Source organism: Sapajus apella, unplaced genomic scaffold (genome assembly GCF_009761245.1).
Source record: "Sapajus apella isolate SASKATOON/1434 unplaced genomic scaffold, GSC_monkey_1.0 scaffold112, whole genome shotgun sequence".
Classification (NCBI taxonomy): domain Eukaryota; kingdom Metazoa; phylum Chordata; class Mammalia; order Primates; family Cebidae; genus Sapajus; species Sapajus apella.
This window is the reverse complement of record NW_022437052.1, coordinates 4,692,209-4,708,932: the sequence shown is the minus strand read 5'-3', so window position 1 is coordinate 4,708,932 and position 16,724 is coordinate 4,692,209. Positions and strand designations below refer to the sequence as shown.

The following is a 16,724-nucleotide window of genomic DNA, read 5'->3' as shown; positions in this document are numbered from 1 at the left end:
GTCCTCTGGGCTCAACTTCTTTCCTCCGGCCACTGTCCCCCTCGGACCGCCACCATGGCTTCAGCAGGTCCAGGCTCTCCTGTCTTCAGCCACAGTGGGGTTGCGCCCCCAGCCTTTCCTTGCTGGTCCCCCTAAGTCTCTGGGTTGCATAGGTGTCATCAGGGTGGGACCCTTGTCTCAGCTTCTTCCTATGCTGGGCGGTGCAGAGCTCTGCTTGGCAGCCTGGGTTGTGTGCTGTTCCCGTAGCAAGGACCTGGAGTGGGAGAGGAAGGGAGGTGAGGAGCTCACGGGCAGGCTGCCGTCCTCTGGAAGCCAACAGAGCTGGGCCTGGGCAAGGTGTATGGGAGCAGCTCTGGTAACTGGGGCCTCCCTGTCCCGCAGACCATTTCCACATGCAGTCAGAGTCTCTCATCGGACCCCTGATGCAGACCATCTCCCACCAGCACTGGAAGGTCCGTGTGGCCGCCGTCGAAGCCACGGGCACGGTGATCCAGTTTGGCAACGGGAAGTCCGTGGACGACGTGCTTTCCCATTTTGCTCAACGGCTGTTTGACGACGTCCCGCAGGTAACGGGTGTTTTTCTTGGACAGTCTGTTCCTCGCTGTACCGCAGGCGGGCTGACGTGCTATTTTTAACTGATTCACTTGTTCTTTTTTCAGAATGCTGCATGCACCAAATGTCCTTTCATTATTCCTAGTCACAGGATGTTCCTATTCACATCTTCGAAAAACTAGGAGAGATCTGAACTGGTTTAATGTTTGTTGTTATTAATGCCAAGAGATGTGAGAAAGGATGGCTGGTGTCCTTATTGTCCCTTAGACACGGTGCGCACTTCAGCAGTTGCAGAGGCTTCCTGAATGTGCCCACCCATCAAGGTGCACTTTCATGAAAGCCACTGTGGTTGGTGGACCTGGCCTGGGAGGAGAAGAGTGGAGTCGGGCTACCTCAGTTCTGCACTACTGGGGGCCTGGATCCCAGTTGGTTTGCTGGGGATAACTATTGCTGTTGGGCTTTGGAACCTACCAAGAGGTAAGCAGGCAGGCAGGCGTCCTACAGGTGGGGCTGAGTATTGGCTTCACTGTTGGCAGAATCATCTGTAGGGTATGTCTTAGATCTGAGGCCCCAGTAACTTGCTAAAATGCCACACACTGTGGCCACAGGGGCAATTCCCCTTTGGGTTAGTGAAGCTGAGTGGCCTCTGATCGTTGTGTGTCTGAGTTTGTCTGTCAGCGTAGTCAGATGTGTGGTCTTTTATGTCTGACTCCTTCACTGGTGCATGTTCCTTCTTCTGGGTTCAGCCTTGCAGAAGGTAGGTTTCCTGATGGGAAATGGCATGAAGGTGATGAGTTGAAGAGTCTCTCGGGGTATTCTGGGACCAGCATGGAAGCCGTGACTTACTCCCTCATCTGTGCTGCTGTGTGCTTCTGGGGTCCACGCGTAGGACCGTCTCCAGGCGTGACACAGCACCTGCTCAGGACGCCCCTGCTCTGCCTCCATGCCCAGGCTTCATTCTCTGGCTCTCTCCCTCGGGGCAGCGTGGCTGCCTTGAGGCTGCACACAGAGACATGGGGGACCCTTTTCCACCAGGAGCCTTCGTTCACCCCCTTGGTCTCGTCAGGCCAGTGGAAGTTGAATCACCATGTACCCTTGCTGGCCCCTCCTGGAGCTGGCATGGGGTCAGCTCCAGGCAGCACAGAGGGCCTCTGAGCAAATCAGGCTCTGCCCAGCGGGGAGGAAGCGGGCAGAGTGTGGGGTTGGTGTCCATGCTGCCCGGCACTTGCAGCAGGCGCTTCTGGGGCTGACCAAATGCCTGGGCTGCGGAGCGCAGTTCAGGGAGCCAGGGCAGGAACAGAGCCCAGGAAGAAGTGCAGGCAACCGGCTGCTTTCTCTGCCACCTTCCTTAAGCCTGAGGCAGAGCATGGCCCACAGGAAAAGTGGTGTCTGTCATGGGCCAAGTCTTATTCCTCAAAACAGTTTGATGACTCTGTGTGGAGAGCTCTGTGTGAATACTGAAGCTCAGTAGCTCATAGCTATTGGTGTAACCCTCCCGTAACTGTCTAAAAATACTGTAACTGTATCCATAGCTGTCTATAAATACTGGAACTCTGTGGAGCACTCGCTGCAAATACTATAACTCCATAGCTAACAGTGTAACTCAGTGTTAACTGCACTGTACCTCTAAAACCATACCTGTGTATCGATAATTGTCTATAAATGCTATAACTCTATTGGTAGCTATGCATAAACAGCCTACTGTGTATCAGTAGCTATCTGTTAGAAAGCTGACATCACACTGTTGATCTAAAGCAAGCTTGTCCTACCCGCGGCCCAGGATGGCTTTGAATGCTGCCCAACACCAATTCATAAAGTTTTTAAAATGGTATGAGATTTTTTTTTGCAATTTTTGTTTTTCTTTTAGCTCATCAGCTATCATTAGCGTTAGTGTTATTTTGTGTGTCGTCCAGGACAGTTCTTCTTCCAGTGTGGCCCATTTCTTCCCAGTGGGGTTTGCATTCTGTTAGAGACCCTGTACTGCCCTTCACGTGAGTTTCATGTGGCGTCACGGTGCTGCCCTGTTACCCTGATCAGCCCTGTGACCCTGTCCTGGAGCCCACTTTGGGCTCCTTGCAGACACCTCTGCCCCCTCAACAACCCAGAGATTGGTGCTCTCGGACCCCATACCGTCTGCACAGAAGGTCCTGACTGTCTTCTGACTTGTAGGAAATTTTCCAGCAGCCTGCTAGACTCGGCTTAGATCACTAAACTTCATTGGGAGGGCCCAGAAATAACTTTAATCTCCTCCTTAAAGGCTCAGAGGGCTCAGAGCTCGCTCAGGTAGCACAGCCAGCTGAGCATCAGAGCAAGGTCACCCATAGGCAGTCAAGCCGCCCTGGAGCCTTAGGCCCCAGGCCGGTGTCTGAGGTTGTGGAAACGGGGTATCCCGGTGCGGCAGGGGCTAATGCGTCTCCTCACACCCACATGACTGCATCTCCTAGCTCATGTCACTGACCGCATCCAGAACCCCCATGAGGCAGGCAGGACGGACATGTGGCCGTGCAGTTGTGAGGCAGGCCCTGAACAAATGGCCCTGTGCCACTCTCAGGTGGGTGGCACCTGGCCTTCGCCCTGCAGGGGTGCCCTGATTGTCGCCAGGCCTGCAGTCAGCAGCTGCTCGGCCCTGCTGCAATTTTCCTGCTCAGTGTGTGCCACTGGCGAGACCACCAGATCTGTTCTTGTCAAGAGGGACCTTCCAGGAACAACAAACGTTACAGGAGAGGCTGGGGCTGCCTGGATGGCTTTTCAGAGATGAGTATTTGTCAAGTTCCTACCAAGTACCTGTTTGCCATTTGTTTGCCTTCTTTTGAGAAATGTCTGTTCAGATCTGCCCATTTTTAAATTGGATTATTAGATTTTTTTCCTAGTGACTTTGAGCTCCTTTGGATCTGTTTGTTAGTCCCTTGTCACGTGGGTATTTGTGCAGATGTGTTCTCCCATCCTGTGGTCGTCTCCTCACTGTGTTGGTGGTTTTCTTTGCTATGCAGAAGCTTTTTAACTTGATGTTATCCCATTTGCCCATCCCTCCTTTGGTTTCCTGTGCTTTGGGGATTTTACTCAGGAAACCTTTGTCCAGACCACATCCTAGAGAGTTTCCCCAATGTGTTCTTGTAGTGGTTTCATAGTTTGAGGTCTTAGATTTAGGTCTTTAATCCATTTTGATTTGATCTTTATATAAAGTGAGAGATAGGGGTCCAGTTTCACTCTTCTGTATGTGGATATCCAGTTTTCCCAGCACCATTTATTGAAGAGACTGTCCTTTCCTCAATGTTTGTCCTTAGCACCTTTGTCAAAAACGAGTTCACTGTAGATGTATGGATTTAATTTCCGGGTTCTCTGTTCTGTTTCATTGGTCTATGTGTCTGTTTTTGTGCCAGTGCTGTGCTGATTTGGTTGCTGTAGCTCTGTAGTATGAATTGAAGTCGGGTAATGTGATTCCTCCAGTTTTTTGTTTTTGTCTTGTTTTGGCTTTTGCTCAGGATGCCTTTGGCTATTCAGGGTCTTTTGAGGGTCCGTATAAATTTTAGGATTATTCTTTCTATTTCTGTGAAGAATGTCATTGGTATTTTGATAGGGATTGCATTGAATCTGTAGATACTTTGGGTAGTATGGACATTTTAACAATACTGATTCTTCTAGTCCATGAACATGGAGTATACCATTTTGTGTATGTGTCCTCTCCAATTTTCTCACATCAGTGTTTCATAGTTTTCATTGTAGAGGTCTTTCACTTTCGTTAATTCGTAGGTATCTTATTTTGTTTGTAGCTATTGTAAATGGAATTCCTTTCTTGACTTCTTTTTCGGATTGTTCACTGTTGGCATATAGAAATGCTACTGATTTTTGTTTGGTGATTTTGTATCCTGCAGCTTTACTGAATTGGTTTATCTGTTCTAATAGTTTTTTTGTGGAGTCTTTAGGTTTTTCCAAATCTAAGATTATATCATCTACAAACAAGGATCATTTGACTTCTTCCTTTTCCGTTTGGATTCCTTTTATTTCTCTTCTCCAATTGCTCTAGCTAGAGCTTCTAGTACCATGTTGACTAAGAGTGGTGAAAGCAAGCATCCTTGTCTTGCTCCACATTTAGAAGAAAGATTTTCAGTTTTTCCTGATTCAGTGTGATACTAGCTGTGGGTCTCTTGCATGTGGCTTTTGTTGTGCTGAGGTATGCTCCTTCTATAGCCAGTTTTTTGAGGATTTTTATCATGAAGGGATGTTGAATTTTATCAAATGCTTTTGGGGCATCAATTGAAATAATCATATAGTTCTTGGCCTTCATTCTGTTGATATATATCACATTGATGGATTTGTATATATTGAGCCATCCTTGCATACCTGGAATAAATCCCACTTGGTCATGACAAATGATCTTTTTAATGTGCTGTTGAAACAGTGTTTTGATGAGGAAATTTTGCATTAGTGTTCATCAGGGATATTGTCCTGTAGTTTTCTTTTTTGATTGCATCATTGTCTGGTTCTGGTATCAGGATAGTACTGGCCTTGTAAATTAAGTTTGGAAGTATTCCTTCTTCTGTTCCTTTGAATAGTTTGAGTAGGAGTGGTATTAGTTCTTTAAATGTTTGGTAGAATTTGGCAGTGAAGTATTGGGTCCTGGGCTTTTCTTTGCTGGGAGATTTTTTATTGCAGCTTCAATATCATTACTTGTTACTGGTCTGTTCAAGTTTTGGATTTCTTTATGATTTAATCTTGGTAGGTTGTATGTGTCTAGGAATTTATCCATTTCTTCTAGGTTTTCCAATTTATTGGCATATAATTGCTCATAGTGTAGTTGCTCGTGGTATACTTACTCATGGAATAGTTGCTCGTGGTGTAGTTGCTCATAGTGTAGTTGCTAATGGTGTTGCTCACAGTGTAGTTGCTCACGGTGTAGTTGCTTACAGTGTAGTTGCTCATGATATAGTTGCTCATAGTGTAGTTGCTCACCATGTCATTGCTCACAGTGAAGTTGCTCACAGTGTAGTTGCTGTTGTTGCTTACAGTGTAGTTTCTCATAGTGTCATTGCTAATGGTGTAGTTGCTCACGATGAAGTTGCTCACCATGATGTTGATCATGATATAGTTGCTTATAGTATAGTTGCTCACAGTGTAGTTGTTCATAGCATAGTTTATTCACAGTGTAGATGCTTGTGGTATTGTTGTTCACAGTGTCATTACTTGTGATGTGGTTGCTCATGGTGTGGTTGCTCACAGTGTAGTTGCTCATGGTGTAGTTGCTTACGTTGTTGCTCACAGTGTCATTGCTCATGGTGAAGTTGCTCACTGTTTCTCATGGTGTCGTTGCTCTCAGCGTTCCTCACAGTGTTGTTGCTCATGGTGAAGTTGCTCATAGTGTAGGTGCTCGCGGTGTTGTTACGCACAGTGTTACAGTGTTGCTTGCAGTGTGGTTGCTCGTGTGTGTGGTTGCTCATGGTGTAGATGCTCGCGTTGTCATTGCTCATGCTGTAGATGCTCACAGTGCGGTTGCTCGTGGTGTAGTTGCTCACGGTGTAGTTGCTCACAGTGTCATTGCTCATGGTGTAGATGCTCACAGTGTCATTGCTTACAGTGTGGTTGCTCACAGTGTAGTTGCTCACAGTATAGTTCGCTCGTGGTGTGGTTGCTCACAGTGTGGTTTCTTATGGTGTAGTTGCTCACAGTATAGTTGCTTGTAGTGTGGTTGCTCACAGTATAGATGCTCAGGTGTGGTTGCTCACAGTGTAGATGCTCATGGTGTCATTGAGGTGTGGTTGCTCACGATATGGTTGCTCACAGCAAAGTTGCTTGTGGTATGGATGCTCACAGTGTTGCTCATGATGTGGTTGCTCACAGTGTAGTTCACAGTGTGGTTGCCCACAGAATAGTGTCTCATGACATCGTTGCTTGCAGTGTCATTCCCATGGGGTTGTTCACAGTGTAGTTATGGTGTAGATGCTTGCAGTGTTGTTGCTCATGGTGTAGTTGCTTGCGGGGGGGGTTGCTTGTGGTGTAGATGGTAGTGGTGTGGTTCCTCACAGTGTAGTTGCTCATGGTGTAGATGCTCACAGTGTTGTTGCTTGCGGTGTCATTGCTCATGGTATGATTGCTCACGGTGTAGATGCTCATAGTGTCATTGCCCATGATGTAGTTGCTCATGGTGTGGTTGCTCATGGTGTAGTGTCTCATGGTGTCATTGCTCACAGTGTGGTTACTCACAGTATAGTTGCTTACAATGTAGATGCTCACGGTGTGGTTGCTCTGGTGTGGATGCTCACAGTGAGGTTGCTCACGGTGTCGTTGCTCATGGTATAGTGTCTCATGGTGTTGTCGCTCACAGTGTGGTTATGGTGTAGTTGCTTACAGTGTAGATGCTAGCAGTGTGAATGCTCACGGTGAGGTTGCTCACGGTGTGGTTCTTGTGGTGAAGTTGCTTGTGTTGAAGTTGCTCATGATGTAGTTGCTCATGGTGTAGTTGCTCATGTTAGTCTCTAATGATCCTTTGAATTTCTGCGATATCAATTTTGTAATGTGCCCTTTTTGATCTCTGATTTTATTTACTTGGGTCTTCTCATTGTCTTGGTCTGGTTAAAGATTTGTTGATTTTGCTTATCTGTTCAAAAAACCAACTTTTCGTTTTGCTGGTCTTTTGTATTTTTTTATTTCATTTATTTCTGCTTTTATCTTCTTTTCTTCTAATTTTGGGTTTGGTTTACTCTTGCTTTCCTAGTTCTTTATGATGCATTGTTAGGTTGCTGTTTGCATTTGCCTACTTTTTGGATGCAGGTGTTTTTGCTGTTTTGGCATATTGTGTTTCCGTTTTCATTTAAGAACTTTTTAAATTTCCTTCTTAATTTCTTTATTAACCCACTGGTCATTTGGGAGCATATCATCTAATTTCTGTGTATTTGTATAGTTCCCAAAGTTCTTGTTATTAACTTCTAATTTAATGTTTTAAGACTTGTTTTGATTTTGTGGGAGTGAAACAGTTGCTGAGCTGCGCTTGGGTCCATCGCAGCCTCGCTGTCCCTATCACGCTTCCCAGCAGCGACCTAGCAGAAAAGTAAAAGACGTCTGAATATATTTGGGTAACTGAAGATGAGAATGATGAGCCCATTGAAATACCATCGGAAGATGATGGGACTATGCTGCTGTCTGCGGTTACAGCCCAGTTTCCAGGGGTTTGTGGGCTTCACTACAGGAATTCAGTGTCTCAATGTATGAGAGGTGTCTGGCCAGTGGAAGGAATTCTGCATGTCCCCAATGCTGGCTGGGGAAATCTGGTGTGTGTTGTCAACTATCCCAAAGATAACAAAAGAAAAATGGATGAGACAGATGCGTCATCAGCAGTGAAAGTGAAAAGAACAGTCCAGAAAACATCTGATTTAATAGTGTTGGGTGTCCCATGGAAAACAACTGAACAGGACCTGAAAGACTATTTTAGTACCTTTGGAGAAGTTCTTATGGTGCAGGTCAAGAAAGATCTTAAGACTGGTCATTCAAAGGGGTTTGGTTTTGTTCGTTTTACGGAATATGAAACACACGTGAAAGTAATGTCACAGCGGTATATGATAGACGGACGGTGGTGTGACTGTAAACTTCCTAACTCTAAGCAAAGCGCAGATGAGCTTTTGAGAAGCAGAAAAGTGTTTGTGGGGCACTGTACAGAGGACATGACAGAGGATGAGCTGCGGCAGTTCTTCTCCAAGTACGGGGAGGCGATGGATGTCTTCATCCCCAAGCCGTTGAAGGCCCTTGCCTTTGTTACATTTGCAGATGATCAGATTGTGCAATCTCTTTGTGGAGAGGACTTGATCATTAAAGGAATCAGCGTTCATATAACCAATGCTGAACCTAAGCACAATAGCAATAGACAGAAATAAGTGGAAGATTTGGTGGTAATCCAGGTGGCTTTGGGAATCGGGGTGGATTTGGTAATAGCAGAGTGGGTGGAGCTGGTTTGGGAAACAATCAAGGTAGTAATATGGGTGGCGGGATGAACTTTGGCGCATTCAGCATTAATCCAGCCATGATGGCTGCAGCCCAGGCAGCGCTACAGAACAGTTGGGGTATGATGGGCATGTTAGCCAGCCAGCAGAACCAGTCAGGCCCATCAGGTAATAACCAAAGCCAAGGCAACATGCAGAGGGAGCCAAACCAGGCCTTCCGTTCTGGAAATAACTCTTATAGTGATTCTAATTCTGGTGCAGCAATTGGTTGGGGATCAGCATCAAATGCTGGGTCAGGCAGTGGTTTTAATGGAGGCTTTGGCTCGGGCATGGATTCTAAGTCTTCTGGCTGGGGAATGTAGACTGGTTGGTTGGTATAGAATGGTGGGAATTCAGATTTTTCTAAACTCATGGTAAGTATATTGTAAAATACGTATATACTAAGAATTTTCAAAATTGGTTTGTTCAGTGTGGAGTATATTCAGCAGTATTTTTGACATTTTTCTTTAGAAAAAGGAAGAGCTAAAGGAACTTTCTAAGTTTTGTTACATGAAAGGTTGAAATATTGAGTGGTTGAAAGTGAACTGCTGTTTGCCTGATTGGTAAACCAACATACTACAATTGGTATCAAAAGGTTTCTCGTGTAATTTTTTTTTTTTTTTTTTTTTTTTTTTTTGAGACGGAGTTTCGCTCTTGTTACCCAGGCTGGAGTGCAATGGCGCGATCTCGGCTCACCGCAACCTCCGCCTCCTGGGTTCAGGCAATTCTCCTGCCCCAGCCTCCTGAGTCGCTGGGATTACAGGCACGCGCCACCATGCCCAGCTAATTTTTTGAATTTTTAGTAGAGACGGGGTTTCACCATGTTGACCAGGATGGTCTCGATCTCTTGACCTCGTGATCCACCCGCCTCGGCCTCCCACAGTGCTGGGATTACAGGCTTGAGCCACCGTGCCCGGCTCTCGTGTAATATTTTATACCTGAACTTGTCACGTGAATTCTTCGCATGTTCAAAATGGAAACCATTGTTTAGAACTACATTCTTTACTCCTTGTTTTAACTTGAATCCCACACATGGATTTTCTTCCTTAAGAAAATCTCCTTTTGGGAGATCATGGTGTCACGGTGTTTGGTTCTTTTGTTTTGTTTTTTAACACTTGTCTCCCCTCATATGCAAAAGTACAATGTGAAGCCTTCATTTAATCTCTGCAGTTCATCTCATTTCAAATGTTTGTGGAAGAAGCGCTTCATTGAAAGTAGTGCTGTAAATACTCTGCCATAGGAATACGTCTGTCTACGTGCTTTCTCGTTCAAGAATTCGTCATCATGCATCACAGGCCACGTCTTTGACAGTGGGTGTCCCATTTTTATCCGCTACTCTTTATTTCATGGAGTCGTATCAACGCTATGAACGCAAGGCTGTGATATGGCACCAGAAAGCTGTTTGAACTTTTGAAACCTTGTGTGGGATTGGTGGTGGTGTCGAGGTATGAAAGGCTAGTATGAGCGAGAAAAGGAGAGAGCGCATGCAGAGACTTGGTGGTGCATAATGGATATTTTTTAACTTGGCGAGATGTGTCTCTCAATTCTGTGGCTTTGGTGAGAGAGTGTGCAGAGAGCAATGATAGCAAATAACTTACGAATGTTTTTTTTGCATTCAAAGGACATCCACATCTGTTGGAAGACTTTAAGTGAGTTTTTGTTCTTAGATAACCCACATTAGTTGAATGTGTTGAGTGAAACGATACTCGTACTCTCCCTACCCTTTGCCAACTGCTGTGAATGCTGTATGGCGTGTGTTCTCTTCTGTTACTGATATGTAAGTGTGGTCATGTGAACTGAAGCTGATGGGTTGAGAACATGGACTGAGCTTGTGGTGTGCTTTGCAGGAGTACTTGGAAGCAGAGTTCACTAGCGAGCTCAGGTGTCTCAAAGAAGGGTGGAAGTTCTAACGTCTGTTAGCTACCCATAAGAATGCTGTTTGCTGCATTTCTGTGTCTTGTGCTTGGATGCTTTTTATAAGAGTTGTCAATGTTGGAAATTCTTAAATAAAACTGATTAAAAAAAAAAAAAAGGCTTGTTTTATGGTCTAACATATAGTCTATCCTTGACAATGAGCCGTGTGCTGAGGAGAAGAATGTGTATTCCATGGCTGTTGGATGCAGCATTCTCTAAATATCTACTAGGTCCATTTGGTCTCTAGTGCAGATTAAGTCCGATGTTTGTTGATTTTCTCTCTGGATGATTTGTCTAATACTGGAAGTGGGGTATTGAAGTCTCCAGCTATTACTGTGTTGGAGTCTGTCTCTCTCTTTAGTTCTAATTATATTTGGTTTACATATCTGGATATTCCAATATTGGGTGCATATATATTTAAAGTTGTTTTATCCTCTTGCTGAATTGACCCCTTTATCATTATGTAATGACCTTTGTCTCTTTAAATGGCTTTCATTCTTCAGAATCTGTCTTGTCTAAGTATAGTTGCTTCTGCTCTTTTTTAGTTTCCATTTGCATTGGAATATCTTTTTGCATACCTTCATTTGCAGTCTGTGTGTGCCTTTTGGTGACATGTGTTTCTTGTAGGCAGCAGATAGCTGGGTCCTGTTTTTGACCCATTCAGCCACTCTGTCTTCCGAATGGAGGGTTTAGTCTACTGATATTCAGTATTACTGATAAGTAAGGATGCACTCCTGCTGTTTGGTTTTGTGGTCTGCTCTTCCTTCTTGCCTTCTTCTCTTCCTTTTTATGAAGATGATTTTCTCTGATGGTTTGTTTTAATTTCCTTTGGGTGTGTGTTTGTTATCTGTTGTAGGGTTTTTGATTTGAAGTTACCATGAGGCTTGCAAATAACGTAACCCATTATTTTAAAATGATGACAGCTGAACACTGTTTGCAAAAATAAAGAAAAAAATGAATAAAACTCTATAATTTAATTTCATCCCCTCTGCTTTTTAACTTTGTGTTGTTTTTGTTGATATCTTATTATACTTTGTTTTGAAAAGTTGTTGTTGTTATTTTTATTTTTATTTAGTTATTTTTGTTGTTTTATTTTTGAGACAGAGTCTCACTCTGTCACCTGTGCTGGAGTGCAGTGGTGTGATCTTGGCTCACTGCAATCTCCGCCTCCTAGGCTCAAGCAATTCTCCTGCCTCAGCCTCTCTAGTAACTGAGATTACAGGCATCCACCACCACACCCAGATTTTTGTACTTTTTGTAGAGACGGGTTTTCACCATGTTGGCCAGGCTGGTCTTGAACTCCCGAGCTCAGGTGATCTGCCCGCCTCGGCCTCCCAAAGTGCTGGGATTACAGGCATGAGCCACCGCATCTGGCCAGTTACTTGTTTTTCATAGGCTCGTCTTTTAGCCTTTCTACTCAAGATGTGAGTAGTTTATACATAACAGTTACAGTGTTACAACATTCTGTGTTTTTCTGTGTGCTTACTGTTACCAGTAAGTTTTATTCCTTTAGATGCTTTCATATTGCTCCTCAGCATCCTTATTTTTCAGATTGAAGGACTCCCTTTAACATTTCTTGTAGGGCAGATCTGATGTTGATGAAATTCCTCAGCTTTTGTTTGTCTGGGAAAGTCTGTCTCCTTCACGTTTGAAGGATTTTTCACTGGATATACTATTCTAGAGTAAAAGTTTACTTTCCTTCAGCACTTTAAATATGCCGAGCCACTGTCTCCTAGCTGGTAAGGTCTCCACTGAGAAGTCATTGCCAGGCATGCTGGAGTTACCCCACATGTGATTTGTTTTTTCTCTTGCTGCTCTTAGGATCCTTTCTTCATCCTTGATCTTTAGGCGTTTGATTGTTACATGTCATGAGGTAGTTTTATTTGTGTTTAATCTGCTTTTATTTGGGTTAAGTCCTCTTGTACTTGAGTATTGGCATCTTTTTCTAGGTTTGGAAAATTCTTTGATATTATCCATTGAATAAATGTTCTACCCCAATCTCTGTCTCTCTGCCTGCTCTCAGAGACCAAGAACTCTTAGATTTGCCCATTTGAGGCTATTTTTGAGATCCTGTAAGTGTGCTTCATTCTTTCTGTTCTTTTTTCTTTTGTTTCCTCTGTGTATTTTCAAATAACCTGTCTTCAAGCTGCTCACGAATTCTTTTGCTTAATCAGTTCTGCTGTTAAGAAGCTCCATTGCATTCTTCAGTATGCCAGTTGCATTTCTCAACTCCAAAATTTCTGCTTGATTCTTTTTAATTATTTCAATATCTGTTAATTTATCTGATAGGATTCTGAATTCCTTCTCTGTGTTATCTTAGATTGTGCTGGGCTTCCTCAAACAGCTATTTTGATTTTTCTGTCTGAAAGGTCACATATCCCTGTCACTCCGGGATTGGTCACCAGTGCCTTATGTAGTTCACTTGGTGAGGTCATGTTTTCCTGGATGCTCTGGATGCTGGTGGCTGATGGTCGATGTTGTTAGGCATTTACTATAGTCTGCAGTCTGGGCTTGTTTATATCCACCCTTCTTGAGAAGTCTTCTAATCCATTTATTTTGCTTTAAAAAAAAAAAAATTGAAAAATGTCCTGCTTTGTTAAACTGTTACATGGCAGTTCAGTATTCAGTGATGTTTTTGAACTAAAAAGGGATAATTTGTCTCATGCTAATTGGAATTTGCAGGTTTCTTATGATACTAACTAGAGACTAATAGAAAAGGGGGCTGTTCGTGAGACTCAGGAGCAGCCCCAAAACCTGGCCCTGCAGCTGTCCTTGCTCATGAGGTGAGACGTTTGAAGCTCCTTTCTACAAAAGAGGCCTATCTGTGGGTTTCAACGGACAGGTGGCCGTCCTGAGCAGGGCCCTGCAGAGAGTCTGGCACCCGTGCAGGATGTGCAGGAGGTCAGGGAGGAGAAAGCAGTGAGGCCAATCCCAGCGAGTTCAGGCTGCTCCCCGGCTGCTGGCCTGGGACAGTGTGCTCGGGCCTTGCCATGTGGCCCTGGACGCCTGCCCATCTCCCAGAGGGGGCCCCATCCCTGTACACGTTTGGGCGCAGGGCTGGCTGCAGTCTGGCTTGTCTCAGTCACGCCCTTTGCCCAACGGGCTTTCCAGCATCTCAGCACATGGCACTGGCTGAGCTTGGAGCTTGCCACTCACCTAGATTAGCGTTGTGGCAGGTGTGGCTGTGAGTGGTGCCTGTCACCTGCATTCAACCTTGGGGCATCTTTGCTCGAGACCCGCCAGGTACTGTGCATGAAGACAACAGTGACAGCTTATTCTGTGGGGATCTCTAGCCAGGTGGTGGAGTGGCCATGGTGTCGATTTGGGTTTCTCTTGGTTGTTATCTGAGTACTTGTATTTTTGGTTGCTAGTAAGACCTTGTGTCAGTGAATAACCCTCACAAATGCACCACACATTCCTGTGTCCTCTCGTCTGCTTCCCTGCTGTTTGCACACCCAGAGTCACCTGTACATACCACACGGGGAGTGGGAATCAGGTGTGATGGGCCTTTCCTTGCATGAACTTGTCCACTCCTCGTGGGACCTTAGTGACAAGCCCTGTAAGTCATTCTTTCTCATATTCCAGGTGGGAATGAACCTTGGAGAGGTCAGGCCAGGGCCCAGGGCCCAGGGCCCAGGTCCCAGGCCAGCAGGGGCAAGGCCTCGGTGCAATCTGCTTGGCTCTGTGCCTTGTTTGAGCCAGGGCGGAGCAGCCCCTCCTCTGAGTCCCAGCTAGTGAACATGCCATGGGCACAGCTGCTGCTCAACTTCCCTGTACCTACGATCAGCTGTAAGTGCTGTTGCTAATGATGCGTGGCTGGGCAGAGACACTTCACCCACAGTGTCAGGAGGAATGAGGCTCCTGCATCCCACAGCGCAGCCAGGGACTGAAGACACCACAGAGTTGGCCCCTGGCGTCATGGGGGACGGCTCTGCAGCTCATCCACACCCCAGAGCTCCTAGGAACAGTCTGTGGCTGTCCAGCTTTTTGCTGGCCTGTCCCACTTCCCTTCTTTGAGGAGTGTTGGTGCTGGTCCCCGTCTCAGGCACTGCCCTTCAGAAGCTTAGCTGGGGCACCTGGTGTATGTTAAGCTGGTTTCCTCCACTTGTGTAGGCAAGGTAGGCAGAGGCCCAAGTACCCCCTCTTCAGACATCTGGGGACCCTGCTGGTTTCCTCCAGAGGCCGTGGACTCTGGGACCAGAAGTGTTTGAGGCATAGCCACTGTGCACCACACTTGCTGTAGCCATGACTCACTAAGCACCCAGGGTGAGACAGGGCCCAACCTGGCCAGGAGGTTTTCATGCAGAATACTTTGAACATGCGGCACAGCTCATGCAGCAGCTAGGGTAGCTGCTCTTGCCAGTTGGACCAGGCCAGGGCATGAGGGACTTGCATGAGCCTTCGGGACAGCAGCATTCCTCTCCGGCCCAGCCAGTGGGGGCTGGCAGAGCTGCCTGGGGAGCAGAGGCCAGGCCGGGACCCAGGCTTGTGGCTCCCAGGACCCCAGCCATGCGCCTCTGCCTCGGGCGGCGCCGGCATGGCAGCACTCAGAGCTGCACCATGGCACCAACCCCCGCATCCCCTCTGCCTACACGAATCCTCACCCCTTCTTCTCGTGCACAGGTCCGGCGGGCAGTGGCTTCTGTGGTGGGCGGCTGGCTGCTGCATCTGCGTGACCGCTACTCCTTCTTCCACAAGCTCATCCCTCTGCTGCTCAGCACCCTTGATGATGAGATGCCCGAGGTCAGGTACGTGGGCAGGCGTCCAGCAGGCAGCCACGAGCTCTGCGTCTGGTTTATCAAGGACTGCTTTTCCTAAACAGTAGTGCCCAACAGTGGTGGTTCCCCTTCGCTTGGAATCTGTCACAGAAACCTGCTCATGTCCCCTCGTCCCTGTGCTCTGAGATGATATGCCATACAGTAGGCCTCCTGTTTTGTAAATATCACTTCCCATTGTTTTAACATTTGACTGAGCACATGAACAGAGATCAGATGGCCCCTTTTTGTACTGTCAATGAAGTGCTCACAAGATGAACAGAATTTCTGGTCTACCCTTTCGGGGGTCAGGGAGCTTCCCGCTCTCACACAGTGAGGTCTGTGGGCAACCCGAATCCTGGCCCAGCCCTGGGGCCTCCTGGACATCCTTGGGAACTTGCAGGGCCCTCCCCCGTGTGCCCTGCCCTGAGCTGCTGTCATCTGTCTGTTGTGCCTTAGGCAGCTGGCTGCTAGCCTCTGGGAGGACGTCGGCCTGCAGTGGCAGAGGGAGAATGAGGAGGACCTGAAGGACAAGCTGGACTTTGCCCCTCCCCCCCCACCCCATTACCCTCTGCATGGTGAGTAGCCACGGCAGAGGCAAGCACCGGGAGATGAGTCCTTGTTGGGTGGGAAAGGGGCTTCTGAGCCTGAAGGAAGCTTCAGCTCTTGCCATTCTGAGCCCAGGCAGATTTGTGGGTAAGGGACAGGCATTCTGAGCCCAGGCGGCCACGTCGGGAAGGTGCAGTCATCACCCCGCATTAGGCTGGGACTCCTGTATCCCAGGTACCTGGGACCTCCTTGCATCCTGGGCAGAGCACATCTCTCCTCAGCGTCTGGGAGAACCCATACATCTTGCAGTGGCCTCTCCCCTCCTCTAGGCCAGCTTTATTTTTAAAAGGCCGTGGGCTTCCTAAAGCGTCCCACACACAGCTAGACAGCCCACTCCGCTCCCTTGGCTGTGCATGTGAGGGTGCGTTGAACTCTGGGTTCCTGGGCAGCTCTGCTGGTGGTCAGGGGGTGTTGGAAACAGTGGGATGAGGGGCTCATCATTTCACCAAGACAGAGCTGGGCACGAGGGCCATGGATGAGGTGAGGTCTTTGTGGTTCCATGTGATTTCCACCCTGGGAACAGGGTCCCCTGCTGTGTGGCTTCCCACCATTCCCATGTTTACTCCCTGGCCACATTGCTGGCACCCATGTGCACCCATGCCTCTCTCTGTGCAGAGTCCAGCAGGTCTGCCTGGAGGCACCCAGGCCCAGCACACTTGCTCTGCCACGCTGCCAGCCTACCTTAGCCTTCATCTGTTTTAGAAACCACTCTCCTCTCGGGGAGGGGTGGGGTAGGGCTCATTATCTTCTACTTGGATGCAGTCAAGTGCTTTCAACACTTGAGTCTATCTGTAGGGTATCTTCTCAAAAGTGAATGATAGATACTCCCTGACAAGGACAAAAAGTAGGTGAAACGAAGCCCAAATCAGATGCACAGCCCAAATCAGATGCCCAGCCCAAATCAATCAGATGCACAGCCCAAATCAAT

General features: G+C 46.9%; 1 protein-coding gene and 1 pseudogene across 4 annotated transcripts in view; both read left to right on the top strand.

Annotated features, from left to right (window-relative positions):
• DNAAF5 (dynein axonemal assembly factor 5) overlaps positions 1-16,724 on the top strand; it is a 70,266-nt gene that overhangs the window by 17,970 nt on the left and 35,572 nt on the right. For all 3 annotated transcript variants that reach the window (XR_004263220.1, XM_032259908.1, XM_032259907.1), the window contains exons 2-4: positions 382-566; positions 15,057-15,181; positions 15,647-15,765. Coding sequence is in view for 2 of the 3 variants with exons in the window: in XM_032259907.1 (XP_032115798.1) it covers positions 382-566; positions 15,057-15,181; positions 15,647-15,765 (429 nt within the window). In the remaining variant the exon portion in view is untranslated. The remainder of the gene's footprint in view (positions 1-381; positions 567-15,056; positions 15,182-15,646; positions 15,766-16,724) is intronic.
• Positions 7,679-9,131, top strand: LOC116537632 (annotated as a pseudogene). Its single transcript, XR_004263221.1, has one exon. The product of XR_004263221.1 is annotated as a TAR DNA-binding protein 43 pseudogene (transcript).